This window comes from Sminthopsis crassicaudata, chromosome 1, assembly GCF_048593235.1.
Source record: "Sminthopsis crassicaudata isolate SCR6 chromosome 1, ASM4859323v1, whole genome shotgun sequence".
Lineage (NCBI taxonomy): Eukaryota > Metazoa > Chordata > Mammalia > Dasyuromorphia > Dasyuridae > Sminthopsis > Sminthopsis crassicaudata.
Window position 1 is genome coordinate 752975094 of NC_133617.1, and position 21152 is coordinate 752996245.

Consider the following 21152-nt stretch of genomic DNA (forward strand, 5'->3'; position numbering starts at 1 on the left):
GAGCCTGGGGGGGGGGGGCTGAGGGCCGGCCTGGGGGGGGGGCGGGCACAGTCACTGTGCGTGGGAAGGGGCAGGACTGCGCTTCCAGGGGACTGTGGCTGCGTCACCGCGCTCCCTCCCTCCCCCGGGGGTGTCTCCGGGGGTGCGCAGAGCCCCGCATCCGCCTCGTGTTCCCTGTGTGGATGGTCAGCCCCTGAGTCTCCCCCCCCCCCCCCACTGCCGTTCTGGGGGGCGGCGCCTGGCTGCCCGGACCAGGGAGCGCTCGGAGGTGCCAGGGGGCGCTGTTTGACCTCCCTTTGTCTCTCCCCGTCGGCGGCCTCTTTAGGCCCCGTTTTATGCTGGGGTCCAGGGGCCCGAACCTCTGGGTTGTGTCCGGGGCTCTGCGCCCCCTGCGGGCCGCGGCATCGAGGCGTATTCAGACCCCTTCTCTGGTGTGGCTCCGGAGCCTGTGAGCTTCTCCAGAGGGGGGCTGACTTTTGCCTTTGCTACCACAGCGGGGCACAAAACTGGTACACAGTAGGTGCTTAATACGTGTCTATTGGCTTGATATCCCCCGAGCAGTCCTTGGTGCCCAGTGTTGTGGCGCCATGCGGAGAGTGCGGTAACTTCTCGGGCTTAGGGCGGAAGAAAGGCCATCAGGGAGCACGGAGAGAGTGCTCCCTCTCCTTGGGGCTTTTCCTGGGAAGGAAGGAAGCAGCAGCTCCGGAAGCGCGAAGGTTTTCTTTGGCTTAGACGGCCAGAGCGTGGTCAGGAAGCAGCCTCGGTGACCCTGGAAGCTTGCTGGGAAAGCGGGAGCACTCGCTGGGAAAGCGGTGAGCACATCTGGGCTGTTGCTCATCCTGCCGGCCCTCAGTCAGGAGGACTCACCTCTTACCACGGGGCCTTGTCAATCCGCCTTCCTGCCCTTCTGCTGCCCTTGCAGGGAGCCGCTCTTGGTCCCTCCCCTAAGGGCACGTGGGGCTCGGGGAGTTCAGGACTCCCTCCGGGGGCCACGGAGGCTGCGCCTGCAGGATTCCGGCCTCTTCTTCTCCGGAACTTTCCTGACATAGGAGCAAAGGCACATGGGAAGCGCGAGCCCTCCGTCCCTCCTCCCCTGTGGCTCTGCCCGAAGCTGAATCCGAGAAGACGGAGAAGACCACGGCTGGAAACTCGATCCTGGCATGGAGGGGGGCAGGGGGAGGGGGGTTCCTGGGGGGATGCCGTAAGCCGTTAAGAAGCCAGAGTCTGCCGGGCTCCCAGGGAGGCTTTGGATCCTCATGTTACTGCCTGAAGCTTCGGCGGAGCCACCTTGGGGGTACACTTGGCTTGGCAGCGGAGCTGGGAGGGTTGTCTCAGTCCGGAAATAAGATACTTTGTATACAGGCTGAAATTGGTCCCAGGCACTAACTCCTCCTGCTCCTCCTCCTTCTCTTCTTCCTCCTCTTCCTCCCCCGTCATCTTCCTCTTCCTCCCCCTCCTCCCTCTCCTCCCCTTCCTCCCCCCCCCTGTATTTTTCAGTGAGTAGAGCACTTCATTGGGAGGACCTTTGTCCCTCCCTAAGGAGGCCATCAGTTACCGGAGAGGAGCTGTGGGCAGGGTGGATGTAGATGGCTCCACCTAACCTACCTGTTAACCCCGACCTACCCATCGTGAGGAGATTTCCCCAGAGAGAACCCAGGGAGGGGGAGATTTGGGGCCTGGTTCGGCTTCTTGTGCCTGGTGAGCTGGGGTCCCTCATGTGTAAAGCACAGGCCCCCCCCTTCTGTGCGAGGTCCCGTTTCTGTGATATTCCTGGAAAGAGCAGAGCCTTCAGGGCATCTATTCTATGGGATAGTCATGGGGAGGGGGGAGATGGAGGGGGAACAGCACACCCGGGCCGCCCCTCACCCTTCCTGGGCCCCCAGACCTCACAGGAGAGATTCCCTTTTGGGCAAAGGGGCCGTTAGTCGGTTCTTGTGACAAGGAGACCAGTGGCTCCCGGCCACGGCCGGCTTCCCTCCCAGGGAGCTCTCTGAGGGGACGGAGCTTTTTCTTTTTAAGCTTGTGCGGGAATAGATAGAAATAAGGGAGAAATGGGGTGGGCCACATGCCATTTCTTCCTTTCCTTCTCCCTCCCTCCTTCCCTCCTTCCTTCCTTCCTTCCCTCCTTCCTTCCCTTCCTCCTTCCTTCCTTCTTCCCTTCCTTCCTTCCTTCCTTCCTTCCTTCCTTCCTTCCTTCCTTCCTTCCTTCCTTCCTTCCTTCCTTCCTTCCTTCCTTCCTTCCTTCCTTCCTTCCTTCCTCCTTCCTTCCTTCTTCCCTCCCTTCCCTTCCTTCCTTCCTTCCTTCCTTCCTTCCTTCCTTCCTTCCTTCCTTCCTTCCTTCCTTCCTTCCTTCCTTCCTTCCTTCCTTCCTTCCTTCCTTCCTTCCTTCCTTCCTTCCTCCCTCCCTTCCTTCCCTCTCCTTTCTTTCTCCTTCCTTTTGCTCCTCAGCTGTCCCATGTATTCACAAGCCTGTACCCCAAGATTTCCCATCTGGATGGGCCAGGAGCCTGGGCGTGTTCCTCCCTCTCAGCACAGTAGCCACCCTGAGAGCTGTCTGCCCAGCTGAAGTGTCCTGGGGAAGAGAAGTGATCAAGAACGGGCAGGGGCCGAGTGCTGACCTTCCCGAGGCCCCAGAAGGGGAAGTGCTAGTGGGGCCCGTGCTGATTGAGGCCCTGAGATGCCCCGGGAGGCGCTGGTTTTCTCTGGGAAGGGCCCCAGCCCTGGAGGTGAAGCTGATTTACAGATGACCTCGGGGTGCTCTCAGAAGGGAGGGGGAAGCCCTGGTCTGTGCTCCCTCCAGGCTGCTGGGGCCCCAAGATGTCTCTGAGAGCCCGGAAGCATCAGTGAGGTGTGCTAGGATGCTAGATTGAAGTCAGGTGATTTGAAGTTGAATTCTAACTGGCTCATGACTCAGAGCATGTCCTTTAACTTCTTTGGGTCTCAGTTTTCCTATCTGTAAAATGGAGAGGCTGGGCTAAGCCGTCTCCAAATCTTGGGTCTGAGAGTAAGTCCGGAAGCGCTCTTGACCTTCCAGGGTTTGAGGACTATCCTTCACTCTGGAGCAGGGCCCCGCTGTCAGGAAGGTCACGCCGTGACTTGGAGTGAACTGGCTTTAAGTCGGGGAGCTGGGCGAGGTTGCCAGCCTCATTTCTCCTCCAGAACCATCTGGGTCAGGCAGTGGGACAGAGACCAGGACGAGTGGGGACGGCCCTCGGGTTGTGTTACAAAAGGCCTTTAAGTGAAGTGTCCAGTCAGTGAGTGGGGTTAGAAGTCAGGCGGACACTGGCCCTTTCTAACTAATCCCACCCAAAATATCTGAGGGGAAGACCCTCAGGCTTTCTGGGCAAAAGGAAACTGCTCTTGCCATCCCCTCTGGGTCCAAACTGTGGCCCGTGGGGCTGGGCCGGGGCCTCCTGTGGGCACAAGCCTGAGGGGTCTCGGTGCTCCTGTCCCGTGGGATTTCCCTGAGGTCGGGGCTCCGCTTGTGCTGGGTAGAGGTAACACGCCCCAGGGGACGCCTTCCCCTTTTGGCCCCGCTTGACTTCCTGCCCTCCAGACTTCTCTTTTCTGGGTGTGATTGTGGGGCCCCCCCAGCCCCCCATCCCTGCAGCCTCTGTGCCCCTATGCTTAACTCCCCATAGTATGGGGAGGGCCAGGAGCAGGGAGGGGGGGAAGGAAGGGAAACAGCAGGGGTTCAGGCCCCCCAAATTCACCTGGGATCGTGGGGCAGGCCCTCCGGAGAGGGCTGGGCTGTGTGGGAACCCCGCTCCCAGGGCTCCGGCCAAACCCCTCCCCCCTCCCCGGCTTACATCATGGATATAGTGAGAGAAAAACACTGAAGGAGGAAGGAGGCCGAGAGCTATCGGAGGAAGAAATGGTTCCTTTTTTTGTTTTCTGTCCGAAGCCCCCGGGGGACGGTGCCCAAAGTGGCCGAGCTCCTCCCCCGGCTCCAGCCCCTTTGCCCCTCCCCACAGCTTTGGGGCACCTCACGAACTCCAAGTGAGGGGAGGGGTCGCGTTTGCCAACCTGAAAATGCCAAAGAAACGCTAACCGTTCTAAGAGTTAGCGGAGGAGAATCAGGGGACCCAGAGGCAGGATCAGGCGCCACATCTGCCTCAGTTGTCCCCCACTGAAAGGGGGACTGATACTGTTACCCCCTTCCAAGGGAACAAAGGAGGTGATAATTGTGGAGCGTTTTGGAGGTGTCATAGCGATGTGAGTTACACCCATGGGTCCTGCCCCTCCCTGCCCCCGCCTGGCACCTTGCGGGAGCCCAGCTGGCATTCTGGAGCACTCCTCCCTGGGGCCGGACTCATCCTCAGGGTCTAGGCCCGTCCCAGGCAGCCAGGAGCCCGGGCCCATCCCCGGGAGCTAGGACCCAGAGCCAGGAGGGAAGCTCTGCCCCTAATAGGTCGGGCCTGGTCTGAACAGGACCCCTCTCCCCCTGAGCCAGCGCCCAGCCCCTGCCTGAGGACGCCCCCAGATGGGGAGCTCAGCCCTTCCCTGGCTCTCAGTCCAGATTCCCTTCTGCCCACGGTGCCGAGCCCCCCTGGCCCTGGCGGGCGCGTGGCCTCAGCGAAGGGAGGGCTCTGCCCGGGCCGAGCCGTGCGGGGGTCGTGGCTTTCCTCCAGGCCCTGAATGGGAGGTGAAAGGTCCTTTGTTGTCTCGTGGTCTGCATGGGTGTGAGGGCCCCAGGCCGGCCGCTCTGGAGAAGAGGAGGCAGGCATGGAGGCGCTGCCAGAGTGTGGGGCCCGGGGCTGCGGGAGACCCCGCTTACCTCCCCCCCGGGGGGAGTCCCCAGGGACCACAGAACATCCTGCCCCTGCCGTGCTGTTCTCCTTCACTGACCCAGACCGAATGGGGGCCCCAAGCTCCCGGGGGGCCCAGAGACAGGGCCGGGTGCCCCCATGACCCTCCGGGCCCCAGAGAACGCCTTCCGGACAGCCGGGTAAGTGCCTGCTTCAGTCCCCAGGGAGGGGCTGCAGGCCCCCCGTATCTCCCCAGGGGGCGCCCCAGCTTCTCTCCCCTTGCAGAGAGAAGCTGGGGCGCCCCCTGGGGAGATACGGGGGGCAGTCTGGTCAGAGTGGACCTTGGCAGTTTCAGAGTCCCAGAGAACAGGCCGGCCTGTCTGGGGGATGTTCCCAGAACATTGAGTTTGAAGAAAAGGCTGGTGCCGACAGGTGTGGATGTGGTGGTGGCAGGGGCTCAGGTAGGGGGGACCCTGAGAGGGGCTGAGTGGGGCACTTGGTGGGGGCTCCCATGCTCCGGACCCCTTACAGCCCCTTCCTCCTCTGCTGCTGCCGGGGTGTCTGGGGAGCCTCAGCCGGGGCGTTTCTGGGGCAGCAATAAGGACCACTCTCCCCTGAGGCAGCGTGGCTGGCTGAGGTTTCCGAGGGTTGTCTGAGTAAGGAAAGATGCAAAACAGTCCTGTCTTCATTGAAAGGGGCGTGGGCCAGAGCCGGAACCCAAACCGGCCATCCCCATTTCATAGATGAGGGAAGGAAGGACGAGGACCGGGCCCAAAGCCGCCGGCCGGACCAGGAGAATGCATGGCCAGGACTGCTGGGCTCTTGTCAGGCTGGGGCTCCTGGGAAGAGCAGAGAGTCCTGGAGCCTGATGGACGGGCAGAGAGCTCCGGGCCGGCCCTTGGCTCTAGGAGGCTCAGGTCTCTGCATGAAGCGCCTGCCCCGTGCTGGGGAGCCGGCCTGCTTGGGGGGCAGCAGGCCCACGGTCACAGGGAGGGCCGGCCGGCGGGAGAGGGCTCCCTCAGAAGGACTTGGGGCCTTTAGGCCGGGAGAGCCGGAGGTGACGTCCCGGCTGCCACGTGGACTGTAGGCTGGGCCGGGCCCAACCCCAGCGTGGAAATTACAGGGCGTCGGTGGCTCCCCACAGTCAGAGCTGGCCCAGCCTCAGGGCTGCGGGGGGGGGGGGCTGGGCAGCCCCTGCTGGGACCGAGCCTCTGGCTCTCCTGGGGGAGCTGTGGGAGGGGGTCTCCCCAGCTCTTCCCACTTGCTCCTGATCTAAGTGTGCTTGGTGTTCCCCCCCCCCCCAGTCTCCAAAAAGGGAGAATCAGGACTGGATTCCCTGATGTGGCCACACAGCAGGGGCCAGAACCCGGAGTAGCTCAGCCCAGCTCAGCCGGGCGGCCCGGACATACTGAGTCAGGAGCGGGGGGCTTCCTGTGCTGGGGAGGGCCGAGGCCGGCATCGGGCAGCTGGGGGGGGGGGGCCGGGCTGGGCCGAGGGCTCACATCCCGCCATCTCCAATGGGACAAGGCCCCGGCTCCCAGCTTGCCGCCCTTCCTCCCCGCAGGGGGCCGGTCCCCAGGCCAAGGACCCTCTGCTCATCCGGACAAGGGAGCACCTCCTCCCCCGGGCTGGGCCCCAGGCCAAGGAGCCGGCCCAGGGCAGTGATCACACCTGGGCCAGGACAACTGCTGAGCCGTGGCTTCGGCAGCCATGAGGCCCCCACAGCCCTGCAGGGCCCAGGGTATTCTCCCATTGGATAGATCAGGAGAGAAGGGAAGAAACTGCTCCTGCGGTCACCTGACTGGGATAGGCAGACTAGGATCTTCCCCCTCCCCAAAGGAAGAGCCAGTGTCAGCAGCAGCCCCCCATAAGTCAGGCCAGGTTGGGGGGCCTGGACCCTGAGCTTCCAGGGCCCCCCAGTGATATCTAACACAGACCAGACTGGGGGGCTGAACCCCAAGCTGTCGGTTCCCCCCCATCATGATATCTAAGTCACACAGACCAGATTGGGGGGCTGGGCCCTGAGCTGTTGGGGTCCCCCAGGAACTCTAGATTCTTCAGGAGGCTCCTAGGAGGGGTGGGGTCCTCCCAGGCCGTCTACCCTAACTCTTTCTTTCATAGAACTGAGGGGGCGGAGGCCAGGGGGCTCAGTCGTGGGGACACCAGAAGGCGTCAGACCTGGGGTCTGCTCTCCGACCTCTGACCCCAGACTGAGGGGCTTTTTCCTCAGCTTCTTCCCCAGCACTTTCCCAACACAATTCTCTGGGGAGGTGGAGCGGAGGAATGTTGTTCCCATTTTGCAGATGGGGAAACTGCGTCCCTGGGCTCCCTGCTCCGGGGCCCCGTGGAGGGGCATCTGAGGGGCTGCCACACTCTGATGGTACCGCCTACTGCGCCAGCCTCGTGCCAAGCAGAGGGCATGGGATGTTCTGTGTCGCCGTAACCGGATGGCGGGGCCGCGGTCTGGCTTCCTGGGGCGATGATTGGGGACGGGCGGGGGCCCTGCTCCCTGACCCCGATTTGGGAAGCCCGTTCTGGCCGGGCTCTCGGAAGGGGGAGGGGAGAAGCTGGAGTGATTTCCTGTGCTTGGGGCTCCCCCGGCCTGCTGGCCGCCCCCCCCCCCGCTGGGTCACATCACACACCTTGGGCCTTGTAAATAAATGGAGGAAAAGGAAGTGGGAAGGGTCCTCCAGAGAGTGAGGAGGCCTGGCAGCTCCAAGGGACTGCGCCCCTGCCCCTGCCCCCCTCTCCCGGGACCGGCCTAGATCCGGGCACCCCGGGCCCCTCCAGCTCCTGCCCACGTGGAGGGGGTGTCTCTGGGCTGGGGTTCGGGGGTCCCCTGAGCATGGGGTCAGTCAGACTCCTCTGGCTCCCCTGCCCAGGAGCCTCCCAGCTGTTTGCTCTGGCGTCCGGTTCGGGGCTGCCGTCCTGGGAGTCCCTCACCCCTGCACCCCTCGGGCTCCCGGTGCTGGGGAGCAGGTTAGCACAGCAAGGAAGGGCTTGTCTGTGTGCATGTGGGGGGTGCCCAGCCCCCGGCAGCCCCTCTCGACACCCCAGCTTCCCCAGCACACCGTGTGCTCTCTCAGCCAGCCAACCTTAGCCGGCTTCCTGGCCAGGCCGGACTTCCTGGGCAATCTGTCCTTCCGGAGGCCGCCCGCTGCAGGAGGCCGCCCCTCCCCCCCGCACAGACCCCTTGGGCCCCAGGAGGCCCCCGACCCTCGGTGGGTGCCCCCAGGAGCCTTGCCCACGGCCCAGGACCCCCCCCCCGTCCCAGGGCGGCGGCCGCGGGGTGGGGGCCGACAGCTCTCAGGCTCTCCGGGCTCCGGTGAAAACAGGAAGTGATGGGCCCGCGGTCCCCGCTCGGCTTCTGATCGGCCTCTCTCTCTGTCTCCCGCTCTCCCCTAGGCGTGGGGACACTCGGACCCGGGCAGCCTGAGCCCCGCTCCTGCCAGCGACCATGCCGCCCCCCGCGGACATCGTGAAGGTGGCCATCGAGTGCCCGGGGGCCTTCCCCAAACTCATGGAGATCGACCAAGTAAGTCGGGCGGCTGTGCCGGCCTGCCCCAAGCAGGCCTGGGGAGGGGAGCGGGGGCTGAGATGGCTGGGGGATGGGAGGGCTGGGAGGGGCTGGGGGGTGGGCAAGGCCAAGGAGTCCGGGGGGCAGCTCACGGCCACTTCGCCTGCTGGACGGGTCTGAGGCCACCATCCGGGAGCACTCAGGAGCCCTGTTGGGCCCGGCCCCGCCCTCAGCACAGACGGAGCTCCCTGAGCTGCCCAGGGCCGGCCGGCCCTGTGCCACGGCCTCAAGCCCCCTGCCCTCCCTCGGGTGCGGAGCCATCTCAGGGAAGCCCCTTCATCCCCTGGGCCTCAGCAGAGTGGGGGAGCAGGGCCAGGGGGTCCCAAGTCTCCCTGGCGCCCTGCCCTGGATCCGAAGCCCCCGTAAGCTGGGGCTGCACCAGGGAACTCTCCCTCCTGAGGCTCGACCCCGTGGTGTCCCTTGGCCAGGGCAGAGCCATCCGGTCCCTGGGGCCAGGCCAGGAGCCAGCAGGGCCCGCCCGCCCCAGTGCCATGGCAACCCCCGGCCCATCCCCGCTCTCCGGGCTCCCTCTCCAGGTCCGGCCTTACTGCTTCTGGTCCGGCAGATTTCCCTGCAGGGAGCAGGGTGCAGGATCTCTGGGTGGTCTGGGATGCAGGGGCACACAGCCCACCCTGGGGGGCCCTCCTTTGTGGAAGGAGCCCCCAGCAGAGACGGGGCGCTCAGGCAGGCCCTTAGCAGACATGAGCTTGGTGACTTTGTTTCTCTAAAAAGCCTTTTTCTTGCATTTAACAAGCACTGGCCTGTAACTCGCCTTTATGTGTGTGTGTGGGGATTTCTGGTCCTTTCCTTTCCCTCAGGGCTGGGCCGGGCTGAGAGGTCATGGGCGAGGTCCTTTGGCTTTGCAGACAGGGGAGCTGGGGGCAGGGGCTGCCGGGGAAACCAGGGACCCCTGCAGGGCCAGAGCTTAGCGGAGCCCAGCTGAGGAACTGAAGCTGGCTGGGGGAGACGCTGACGGCCTCCAGGTCCTCCCTGGAAATAGACCGCAGAGGTCTCTCGGAGGGGTTGGGGGCTTCCCCTCCCTTGGGGGTGGAAGCAGGGGATGAAGCTGGTAGGGGGCAGTGATAGTCTGGTGGCGAAGGAGCCGGAGTGGGCAGGAACGTGCCAACAGCTGCGGGCACTGGATTATGGCCCCGGGAACGTGGGCAGAATCCCAGCTCTTGTGGTAGCTGCCCGGGCAGAGGTGGACCTAGGAATGTGCTGCAGGGGTGGGGACACGTGGCAACAAAGTTTACTGGGCGCTGACCCAGCCCCTGAATTCCTTCAGGCTCAGGGAAACTCCTCCGCATCTCCTGTAATTAGCTCAGATATGGCCCATGGCACCCCTTCTCCCCAGCTCCCACCCACGGGGGAGGGTCTCCTTGCCTGGGGGGTCTGCGCAGAGCGGCCCCGCATCATGGTCTCGGTCTCCCCCTGTGACTTAGATTCACAAATGCATGTGAAGGCCCAGTGGCTTCGCGCTGATCTGAGCCAGGGCTTATGGGAGATTCGGGGGCCAGAGCAGTCTCTATAAAGGGGCCGCCTGGGGCCCTGTGCTGATGTTGTGAGTGCAAGCGGTCCCTGCCCCCAGAAGCTCCTGGGCCCATGGTGGGAGGAAGCCGAAGGGGGGAGCTGAGGGGAGGAGCCGGTGTCTCAGACCCAGGCTGGACGGGTGGGTGGAGTAGGCAACCCCGCGGGTGTCCGGCAGACTCCATCGCCCCATTTTACAGCCCAGCCTGAGGGAGCCGACCTGCCCAAGGGCACCCAGCTAATGAGCGCAGGTCTGGAGCCCTCCTTTGTGTCTCTGCAAAGGCCTCAGGGGGCATCCCCAGAAAGCTGCTCAAAACATGGCATCATGACCCCAGGACCCTGCAGCCCTTTCCTCTCCAACTCACCTGGCAAATGGGGAAACTGAGGCAAGCAGTCAGTCACCGGCTAGGAAGAGTTTTTAGCCCAAGAGGAGTCTCGATTCTAGGCCCAGAGCAGTGGTTCATCGGTCCTCGGGCCAGTTCTTGGGATGAACATGAGCTTGTGGTCAGTGCGGCCCCACAGAGGGTGGCAGGCCCAGGAGAGTGGGCAGTTTGTCTGCCGGCCCCGGCCCCTGCGAGCTGCCTCGTCCCTGGGCCTGCAGTCAGGGAGCCTCCGGATCTCCCAGCTTGCTTCACAAAAGCCCCCCCCTCAGTTCTCTGGCCCTTTGTTATTTCCCCTGCAATATCGGGGAGCAGGATTCTGTCCTCCCAGGGGGGAAAGGCCCTCCAGAGCGGTTTGCTAGTGATTCCAGCCCGTTCTTCTGGCCAATGGTTCTGTTGAGCCTTGGGGAGCCCCTTTGTGCAGGAGGTCGGCTCCTTGCTTTGGATCTTGGGGTGCTGACAGAGCACCATTCCTCCCAGCTGAGCAGAGGGAGAGCGGGGCGTTCTAGGGGAAGGCCGCATGGCGGCCCGGAGAGCAGGCTTGGGGATGGCCAGTGAAAGGCCGGGCACCCCCTCCCCGCCACGTTATCCATGCCATTTGCTTTCCCAGCTGAGGCATGTTCAGATTTAACCCTCCCCAAACCTGCCAGGGAGACTTTTTTCTCTCAAAGACCAGTGGGTCCTACTATGCAGCATTCTGCCCCCATAGTCCCCCACCTCGCCAAGGAAGCAGGGAAGGAGGGAGGGAAGGAGGGAGGGAAGGGGGGGAGGGATCTAGTGTCATGTATGGGTCAGGTAGAGTGCTGAATGCTGGGATGAAAGACTGGGGGAGGATGGGAAAGAGAGGAGGGCTTCCTTGGGCCCCCATGCTGAGCTCTGGACTCCTAGGATCTCCTTGGGCCCCTGCCCTCGGGGAGCGTCCAGCCTGAGGGAGATGAACCAAAAGTGCGTCCAGGCAGGAGCCAGACGGGGAACTGGGGGGTCCGGGAGATCTAGGAAAAGGGGAGACAGACTCCAGGAGGGGGTGGGGGGGTCTTGTGGGGAGAAACAGCAGAAAAGCCGCTGTCACTGGATCAGGGCGGGGAAGAGGGAGGAGGACATAGGGAGCTAGCAAGGGGTTGGTTAGCAGGGGCTTTACGAACCCAAAACGGAGTTTTCTGCTGATTCTGTGTAACTGGGGAGCCCTGGGTTTGCTGACCTGTCACTCAATGCTTTAGGGAAATCTTGGCAATGGCTGAAATGGGGGAGGGACCCCCAGCAGCAGGAGGGGGGGCTGTGAGAGATGGGAGAAAGGGAGACAAGCTTTAAAGCAGGTGATACATGAGGGGGAGAGAGAGAAAATGGAGAGAGAAGGATGAGACGGGTGGGGACAGAGCTCAGGGCTGGGTCACTGGAGTCCCCTGCATAAGAGAATGGAATCTCTTGGACTCATGGGAGCTAATTGAGGTCACATGGGGGAGATAAAGGGGCCCAGGATGGAGCCCTGGGACACCCCCAGGAGTAGCAAGAAGAGCCAGCAGTGGTGACTGAGCAGGCAGGAGGAGGGCCTGAAGGGAGCTGCGGAGCAGTGGGCCTCCCGGACCCTCTGCTCCTCCTCGAAGCTCCAGGTCCCCTGGACTCACCTCCCCTTGCAAGTGCTCCAACCTCCCCTTAGCTTCCCCACCCCCATAGCAGCCACTGGTCATCTTGGAGAACGTCCACCTCCTTCCATCTTCTGATCTGCTGCTTCTCAGCCACTAGAGGCGAGAGATTGTTCTGAAGCTTCAGTCATTCTCCAGCCCTTGGAGTGTTTCTCAGTTTTGTTTCCCATTTACAGTCGCTCCTCGGCTGCTGGTTCTCCCAGTGCTGCTCCCGCAGGGCTTCCCAGAGGCCTCTTGGTTTTCCAGTGTCCGTCCCCTTTAGGAAGCAACAATATCACACAACCTTCACGTGCCTGTTCACAGCCATTCCCTGCAGCGGGTGCATGTCGCTGCCAGTATGAAAAGCGTTGCTGGAAATGCATTTGTCTAAACGGGTTTTTTCTCTCTCTTCGTGGCCTCCACAGGTGTGGGGAGCGTCATCACCAGGCCAGTGCAGGGACAGGCCAGTGACCTCAAGGGCATTCTTCCCAATGCTGAGGGGGTCTGGGGCCCCTTCTTCCTATGTAACAAACCAACAAACTCCCTGTGTAACAAACTTCCTATATAACAAAATGGCTCGTCGTCCTGGTGACCGTGTGAATGTGTGGGGCTGATTGTCGCCTTTTTTGTGATTCGCTTCATCTGTGAGGTTTGGACTTTCATTTCTCCTGCCAGTCATGAGGTGATTGGCACCTGACATTTCTCCTTTTGAAAAATACCTGTTCATAGCCTTTTACTGATTTTTATGCCATATATATGGCATATATATATGATCAGACCGTTGTTAATTTCCTATAACTGTTTTTATCAGACCTTTGTTAATTTCCTACAACTGTATTCTATGATCAGACCTTTGTTAATTTCCTACAACTGTATTCTTTGATCAGACCGTTAATTTCCTACAACTATTTTTTGATCAGACCTTTGTTAATTTCCTATAACTATATTTTTTCTCAAATGACATTTTTTTTATTCTTACTTTCATTACTTTTGTTTGTGCAAAAACTTTTAATCCACTTTATCTTCTGAGACAAGCTCTTTCTTTGAGAAGCCCCACCCACCCACGGCTTTGCACGGCCCACTGTCCCCCTCATGTGATCGTTCACATTTAGAACGGGGGTCTGTGCTGCCCCCGATGCTCTTGGTCCCGCCCCCTCCTCTCCTGAGACCTCGCTGCTGCCACATTTATTCCCCATCGCGGTCCCACCACTTCTCTGTGTCGCGTCTGCTTCTGGGTCGGTTTCTGTCTCTGTCTCTTCCTCTATTTCTCCCTTACTTCTCTCTCTCTTTCCTGTTGACAAACTAAAAAAAGCACGAAAACAGCCAAGAATTCACACACAGGAAACAACCCAAGTCCCTGTAAAAGAAACTTAGATTATTTGGGGGAGGGGGGAACCTGGATTAGCGCTCGGTGGGACGCAGGCCCCGCTTCCTGTCCCGGCCTGGGGCATCGGCCAGACCCATGGAGCAGCCGCCTTTATGAGAAGGGCCAAACTGTGCTGCTGATGGGAGCTGCAGGAAACGCTGCAGGTGCCTGGGGGAGAAGGGGTGGACAGGGGAGCAGCAGAGGAGGGGAGGCAGTGAGCCCCCACAGCGACGACCCCAAAGGTGAAGAGTCACCTTGGGCCAAGACCTCCAGTTGGGAACCCGCCGCCTTGTGGTTCCTGGGATGGGTGCTGGGGACCGGCCAGAAAGGGAAACATCCCTGTGGGGGGGAGGGTCCAGGACCTGGGGGGGAAGGGCGGTCTGAACAGTACAACCTGTGGTGGTGGGCCCAGGCTCGGACCCTGATCTGACAGCGAGTTTGTGGGTCACTCAGCCTCCCAAGGCTGGCTCTCCCTCTAGTGTCCCAGGAGTGCCCGGATTCCCAAGGCTGCCCGCAGGGACCTCCAGGAGACTGGCAAGTGGAGCATGGGAGGCTGCGGAGAGGCCAGAACACACACAGAGACAGAGGCAGAGACAGAGACAGAGACAGAGACAGAGACAGAGACAGAGACAGAGACAGAGATGGGAGAAGAAAAGGGAAGAAAGAAAGAAGGGGGAGGGAAGAAGGAAAGGGGGGCATTTAGTACCCCCTGTGTCACTCACTGTGCTGAGATGCAGACAAGTAGCTCTCTGACCCTCTCATTCACCTTGGGAGGGAGGTAACAAGTTCTCTAGGGCCAGGTTTCAGAGAACCTGATTTTCCATTGCTTCTCTCCCCCTCCCTCTTTTCCTCTCTCCCTTCTCATTTTATTCTGTTTTCCCCTTTAAAACATTCTTTTTTATCTCACTCTCTTTGCAAATACATCCCCTTCTCAGAGAACCAAACTTCACAAAGGGATCGGCAGCCGGGCCCGGCCGGCCCACGTGCCTGCTGATGGCGTGTCCTTGCCTGGACCTCGCACATCTGCAAAGAAAGAGAGAAGTGGGCAGCCGCTCCCCCTCAGCCCTGCTTGGTCACAGCCTCCACCCGGCACTCGAGCTTCAGGTTTTCGGGGGCTCTTGCTGCTGTTCTTTTTTCCGTTGTCACCATTCTGAGCATCGTGTGTGCCCTCCTGACCCCAGAGCCGCTGCCCCAGTGCCTTTTCAGCGCAGATCCCTCTTGCTTTCCCGACTGGTTGCTCCCCTCCCCCCCCCCCCCCCCCCCCCGCAGGATCCTAACATGAGGGCGCTTGGTCCTCCCAAGGTTCTCTCTGGATTTCCTTGTATTTTGTCACCTTTGCCCAAATGCGGCTTCAGCCCCAAAATGGTCTTGACCTGAATTTTTCTTGACTTCCGGACTTCGGATCTGTTTTCGTGTGGCTGTTAACGTTTCTTCTCTGAGAACTTTCGGCTCACATCTTTTGGCGGGAACGAATCTCGGGCATCTGTGCTGCCTCCTTTTAGTGTAACTTGAATCATCGCGCTGTTCTCAGCGATTTTTTATATTTGTTTTTTGACCATTCAACAGCCTCCCTCTTGTCCCAGCGACACTGATTGCATTCATGTCAGAGCTGCCCGGTTGGGTGGAGAAGCAATCGTCCATTTTATTGGAGTCAGCCGGTTGCACAGTGGATAAAGCACGGGGCCTAGAGCCGGAGAGATCTGTGTTGTGCTGCAGACACGGACTGGCTGTGTGACCCTGGCAGTCATTGCACTTCAGTTTACCTCAGTTTCTTCAACTGTAAAATGGGAATAATTATAACACTCAGCTTCCAGGGTAGTTGAGAAGATCAAATGAGTTAATATTTTTTGTAAAGTGCTTAGCACATAGTAGGTGCTGTATAAAAGCACATTTTCTTTATCTTTTTTGTGATCCTGCAGAAGAGTTTTGAGTCTGAGACTCATCTTCCTATGGACACTGTATGACTGGGTGCTGTTCCCCAGGTGTTTTGGATGCTTTCTATCCCTTGTTCTCATAAACACCTTTACTGCGAGCCAGTTTTCTACTAGACGATTGCTGATGAAAAGTGCGCTGGTGGGGGCTCGGAGCTGCAGGAAGCAGCGGGAATAGACAGTCATGGGGTCTCCTGAGAGCCTGGGGTTGGGGGGGGTGCACCCTAACAAGAAGTATGTCTCCCCCCTCAGCCCGAGGCCATTGAATCAGGAAGTTTTAATAGTCTCAAATTGCAGCGGGGCTGGAATAGAGGCTCAGTGGTGAGGGAGGAAGCGGGACTCGGGGCGGGTGAGCGAGTGGGAGCTAAGAGGCTGTTGAAGGGAGAGCCAGGGGCGAGTGCCTGGGGCCGGGACATATTGGTAGGCAGAGAATCGGTGAGCAGGTTATGGGGACGTGATCCTTCCCCCAATAGCCCGGGATCCTGCAGAGCCTCCCGGAGGGTGTCCGGCCCACAGGCCACCAGGACGGGCCCAGCGGGAGAAGGACGGCATCCCCTGGCTCCCTGGTCTGGCAGTGTTGGGGGAGGGCAGGAGGATAGACTGGCTCCCTCGGGGGCCACCCCAAAGCTGTCTGTGGACCCCCAGTGCATGCAGCCATGGGCCTTGAGGGACTGACCCGGCCCGAGCCCGGAGCTGCTGGAGGCGGGACTTGGTCACTTTAGAGTGATGGATTTGGGGAGAGCCGGACGGGGGGTAGAGGCTGGGCGTTTGCTGTCTAGCAGCCCAGCCCCCCCACCTGCTCCGGCTCAGGGGCCATGCGTGGCTCTGCATTATTGCATGGAGGGGAACTTGGGGCTTGCCATGGCTTCGGACCAGGGGCTTTGGGTTCCGATCCTGCCCCGAGGAGCGCCGACTGCACTTTTAGAAAAGCTGGTTTAGTTTCTCTGTTTTTTTTCTACAAACGAAGCAGTTGGGCTGGCAGCCTCCCCCCTCCCCCGGCCCAAATTTAAGGTCTCCCCCTGGGGCCGCCGGCTCAGGTTCGAAGGTCCAGCCACTTTGCCCTCTGACCTTCTGGAGGGACGGACTTGGCCAGGGCTGGGGCTCTGGAGCTCGTTCTCACCTGGGAACAAAGTGCTGACTCCTGGCCGTGTGGGAGCTCGGCCGGCCTGGCCTTCTCCTGCCTTCACGGCTGTGGAGGGCGCCCTGGGTCCATCCTGGCCCTGCTGCGGACGGGGCGCTCGGCTCTGACTGGCCCGGCTCAGGGCAGGAAGGGCCCCCAGACCTGCCAGCGTGCCCTTTGGGGCTCCCACAGAGCTGGGGGTCGCGGGGTCTCCACAGTTACCGGCCCATGTTAACCAGCCATCGTGGCCACTCTCATCTGCGCTTGGAGGCTGGCGTGTCCCTTTGCCACGGCCTGGGAGGGAGGGCCATTGTCCCCATTTTACAGAAGGAGAGGTCGAGTCTGAGGCAGGTTCTCCAGGCCTGGCTCCTGGCTGTGGCCCAGGGTTCAGTGCCCTCTGGGGGTGTGGGGCAGGGGGGCTCCCGTCTCAAGCTTGGAAATATCGTCAAATAAGAAATAGGGAAAACAGGCCCGGGTTTGGTTCCCTGAGATCATCGCCGCGTCTGAATGACTGAGTGTTTTCTTTCTCTTACGTTGCAGAAAAAGCCCCTGTCGGCAGTGATAAAGGAAGTCTGTGATGGGTGAGTGGTCCCGGGCATGAAGCTGGGGGGCACAAGGTGGGGGCAGAGTGTTCCCCGCTCCCACATCTCCCCCAGGCAGTGCCAGGCAGGGTCCCAGAGCAGGGTGCTGGGCAGGCAGCCGGGCCTGGGCGTGGGGGGCGCCCTGCTCAGAGTTTTCGTTCTCCCCAATCAGTGCCCGAGTTAAAATAGGATCCGGCCTCTGGAGACCTACATTTCTGGGGGGTCAGGGTCCACTGGGTGTGGAGACGCCCCTGAGAGTGACCCAGCCGGGGCCCCCCAGGATAGCCACTGACCACGTCTCCCCTGTGCTCTCTCAAAGGTGGACGCTGACCAACCATGAGTGCTTTGCTCTGCAGCATGCGGACAGCTCCAACTTCTACATCACAGAGAAGGTACCGGGGACGGTGAGGGAAGGGCGGTGGGGGCGGGCAGCGGACGGAGTTCAGACCCAGCCTCCGCAAGGCTGGCGCCGAGCACTGTGGGAGACCGGGACCTGCGGAAGGGCTTTCTAAGCTGTGTTCAGGTGATTGTGGAAGTGGCAGTGGCCTTGGAGGCTGGTGCTCACAGAGGCTGGCACTCACAGAGGCTGGCGCTCACGGAGGCTGGCGCTCACGGAGGCTGGCGCTCACGGAGGCTGGCGCTCACGGAGGCTGGCGCTCACGGAGGCTGGCGCTCACGGAGGCTGGCGCTCATCGTGCCCAGTGATCATGGCAGCTGGCAGTCATGGTGGTGGGTGCTTGAGGCGGTGATGTTCCACAAGGCCCAGCTCCATCTCACTCGTTCTTGAGGTCCAGCTCCCCTCTCCCCTTCAGCACCATCCTGGGGCTGTGTGTCTTGCGATTGGGAAAGGGGGTACAAGGCGGAAGTGCCGGGGGCAGAGCGGGCGACGGCTTCCCCTCCCCAAGCTGGCAGAGCCATGACCAGGAGCCCCCAGGTGGGACGTGCAGTGAGATGGTGGAGAAGTGGTCCGGGGGGCAGAGTTGAGAGCCCTGGTGCAGGCTGCGCTCCCCGGGGGGTCGGACCAGCTGCTCTAGGCTCTGCCGTGCTGGTTTTGGGGGAACCTGATCCCTGGGTCAGGAGGCCCTGAAGCTGCTGCCAGGACTCCGGCCCTCTGCGGTTAAGCCAGCCCAGGGCCGAGGTACCGGCCCAAGTCCGGAGGACCAGAGGAACGCTCCGTTGCCTGGGGGACCCGCCTCAGTTTCCGCATTTGTGAGAAGAGGGAGTGGGGCTAGCCATCTCTCGAGGCCCTTCTGTTCCTCAGCTTGTGTCCCAAACTTACTTTGTCCTAAAGGTTCTCTTGTGATCAGTCAAGTCAGTGCATTTATTAAGCACTGTCTGTGTTCTAGTCACCGTACTAAGCATTTGTGATACCGTCCCTGCCCATGGAACAGGCAAATAGTGGGGGTCCCACGGTGTGGGACGGGAGTCGTGGAGCACCGGGAGGGTCCTGTGGAGGCCGAGACTGAGCCGGGCTGACAGGGTCACGTCTGCGCTCTCCTACGATGGGTGTGGGTGAGCTCGGACCGGCCTCAGTCACTTACTGCCTGTGTGAGCCTGGGCACCGGCCTCAGACTCCTCAAAAGCAAATGGGAACAATCATAGTCCCTCCCTCCCCCGCTTGTTGTGAGGATCCACAGAGAACATTGGCAGAGTTTAGCACGCACATAGTAGGCCCATAAATGTAATGTTCTCTTTCTCTAAATTAGAATCGTTCTCTGTGAGCAGGATTTTTGGGGAGCTTCTGGAGGCAGCCTTCGTTTCAGTTCAGTTCAATCACTCCAAATGCAGCCAGGAGTTCAAGTCCAGATCCTTTACTGTCTCTTTCCAAATCTTATCTCCTTCACGGCCCGGCTAGTTTCCTGGAGGCTTCCTCTCTCCTTGGTTCTGAGAGCCCTTGCCTCTAGTCTCTGCAGCTTCAGCCTCCAGCTCCCTCTGAATCCAACGCTCCAGCCCGCACCAAGGTGGGAGTGGGAATGAAATCGTGACTCCTCCTCCCAGAGAGGGGGCTTTTGTGTGCTCCCTAAAGGCGTGAATCTCACGTGTGGACCAATGAGTGAACTCCTTTAAAGGTGTAAACTAAGTACCCAAGTACCTTGTAAGACTCCTAACACATAGATGCTTGTTTCCTGAGCTGAGCACAGTGCCAGGCACATAGTAGGCCCACAGATGCTTGTTTTCTCATACATAGTAGGTTGACAGGTGCTTGTTTCCTTTCTTCCTCCCTCACCAGCCTGTTGCCTCATCAGCAAGATGTGGGGGTTGGGCCAGAGGGACCGTGGGTCTCTTCCAGCCCCTCTCATTTCCTTCATCAGTGTGGGGTCCCGCAGGGAGCCGCCCCCACGATTGCCTGAGACAACCTGTGTCTCCCCAACTCGCGGCTCAGGATAGTGAGAAGGGAGGGGGGAGAGGCTTGAGTTAGGACAGGGGCTACCTTGAGAAGAGGAGTGGAGGTGACCTCCCTGGGGGACCCCCTTAAGTCTGGCAGCCCCCCACCCGGGTGCCTGAGGCCCTTCTTCTCTGCGGTTCTGGTCTCAGCTTGGTTCTCAGGGTGGGAGCAGCCCTCTTTCTTCCCATCATCATCATGGTGACCCACAGGAAGGGGCTGGCGCATCCTCGGGGAGTCCACACTGCCCTTCCTGACCCCCCCTCCCGAGGCAGGGCAGAGAAGCAGGGAGGAAGGAGGATCTCGGCTCTTGGGCCGAGTTTTGTGGGGCCCACCTGTGGCCACCAGTAGGAGCTGGGGCTCCTGGTGAGTCCCCCTGGGGCAGTTTCATTGGCTACTTGGGAATGCCTTTGCTGCCTCCCCTTGAAGGGAGAGTGCCCTGGGGGTCGCTCCAGAAGGCTGAGAAGGGGTACGCTCAGGAAGCTGCCGGAGCCCTGGGCACAGACTGGGCAACCTGGCCACGGGCCTTGGGGGCTCGGTGGGCAGGTCTTGCCAGCTCTCTGAGCGTTGTGTTTTTATGTAAATATCATCCTTTCTTCCTTTTGTTTTCCCTTTTTGTTGTGTGTTCTGGTGCCCTGCCCAGGTGCTTCTGGGTACACTTACTAACTGAGCAGAACGGGCGTGGATGGTTCTATCTGGGAGAATGTTCTTTTTGGGGGGCGAGAGGGGGTTTCATACAACCAGTCACTCCCAGGGATTCCCCTCCCTCACCCTTGAGCCCTCTGGGAACTCACCCTCAGAACAAAGGAAAAGCCCATTCAGCAGAGCAGCGGAGGCAGCCAGCCCTGCAGATGGCACATGCCCCATTCCCCTCCCTCAGCCCCCCACCTGCCCTCTTCCCTGTGTGCACTTTTGCATGGTGACACTCTAACGAGGGACCCATCAGCTCCGGCCTCAGTTTTGCCGGCTGTGAAATGGCAGGGCTGGGTCCGCCAGCCTCCAAGGTCCCTCCCAGCATGGACACTTGTCCTGGGTGCGTCCGAGTTCCTCCTGATGTCATCCCTCAGCAACGTCGCCCCCAGCTCCTCTCGCCCTCGGCCTGGACGTCCCTTCCACATCTCAGACGGGACACGTGGTGTCTGAGCCTCCGCTAATCCCCTGGGGTTCAGGGCCAATGTGAGGCTGCCCGGGGGGGGGGGCTGCCTCTAATTTAGCATCCAGGACGATGTCTCCTTTATTCCAGGGGAAGCAAGGCCCGGCTCCCTCTCTAATCTTTCCCAAATGTCGGGTCAGCAGAGGGCCTTGGAGCCCTCCGAGCCCCCAGTTCCCCTCTGCCCCCTCTGACAGGATTCACGGCCCTCATGTCAGGGACAGCCACCCCCCCCTCCACTAAGGAGCCCGGACGGGCGGGGGACGTCTGCTTCATGTTTGGGGGAGGAAAGGGCTGGCTGTTTATAGCATTTGCTGCTCTGACCCCAGAGGGAGCTGATCATGACTCACAGTGACCCCCCCTGCTGGGTCTGACTGACTCACCCGCTGGGAGGGGGCCAGGCTGCCCGGACTCCAGCGCTCTGACTCAGAAGCCGAGCTGTGATTCTGTGGTGTCGCTGACCACGGCCTATTGGGTGGGGCCTGGAGAGGCAGCTGGCGCTGCCCGGGCTCGGCTTTGGGGCAGGAGGCTGCTCCCAGAAAGGAGGCAAAGAGAAACAGCAGAGGCCAGGCTCGTCCGGCTTCTCAGGACCAGCTGGCAGACGAGGGACGGGAGAAGGAAGCATTCAGCCGTGCCCTGGGAGGTGACCTCTCTGCCCAGAGCCCCTGGGGCAGCCAGACTTTTATCAATGAAGAGGGAATCGTCCAGAATTCCCCTTTGGGCTCAAGCTCCTTCCTCCAAGTCAGTCAATCAGCAAACCGTTCTTGGTG

At 60.8% G+C, this 21152-nt stretch overlaps 1 protein-coding gene across 3 annotated transcripts in view; it reads left to right on the top strand.

Annotated features, from left to right (window-relative positions):
• The window catches only part of ELMO1 (engulfment and cell motility 1), a 220402-nt gene that overhangs the window by 17475 nt on the left and 181775 nt on the right, over positions 1-21152 (top strand). Inside the window, exons 1-4 of one of the 3 annotated variants that reach the window (XM_074284523.1) lie at positions 7573-7727; positions 8154-8283; positions 16809-16849; positions 17169-17241. In XM_074284523.1, the coding sequence (XP_074140624.1) occupies positions 8206-8283; positions 16809-16849; positions 17169-17241 (192 nt within the window). In that variant the 5' untranslated portion in view covers positions 7573-7727; positions 8154-8205. Of the gene's footprint in view, positions 1-7572; positions 7728-7872; positions 7970-8153; positions 8284-16808; positions 16850-17168; positions 17242-21152 lie in introns of those variants that run through there. The other 2 variants (XM_074284522.1, XM_074284521.1) reach the window with 2 other exon arrangements.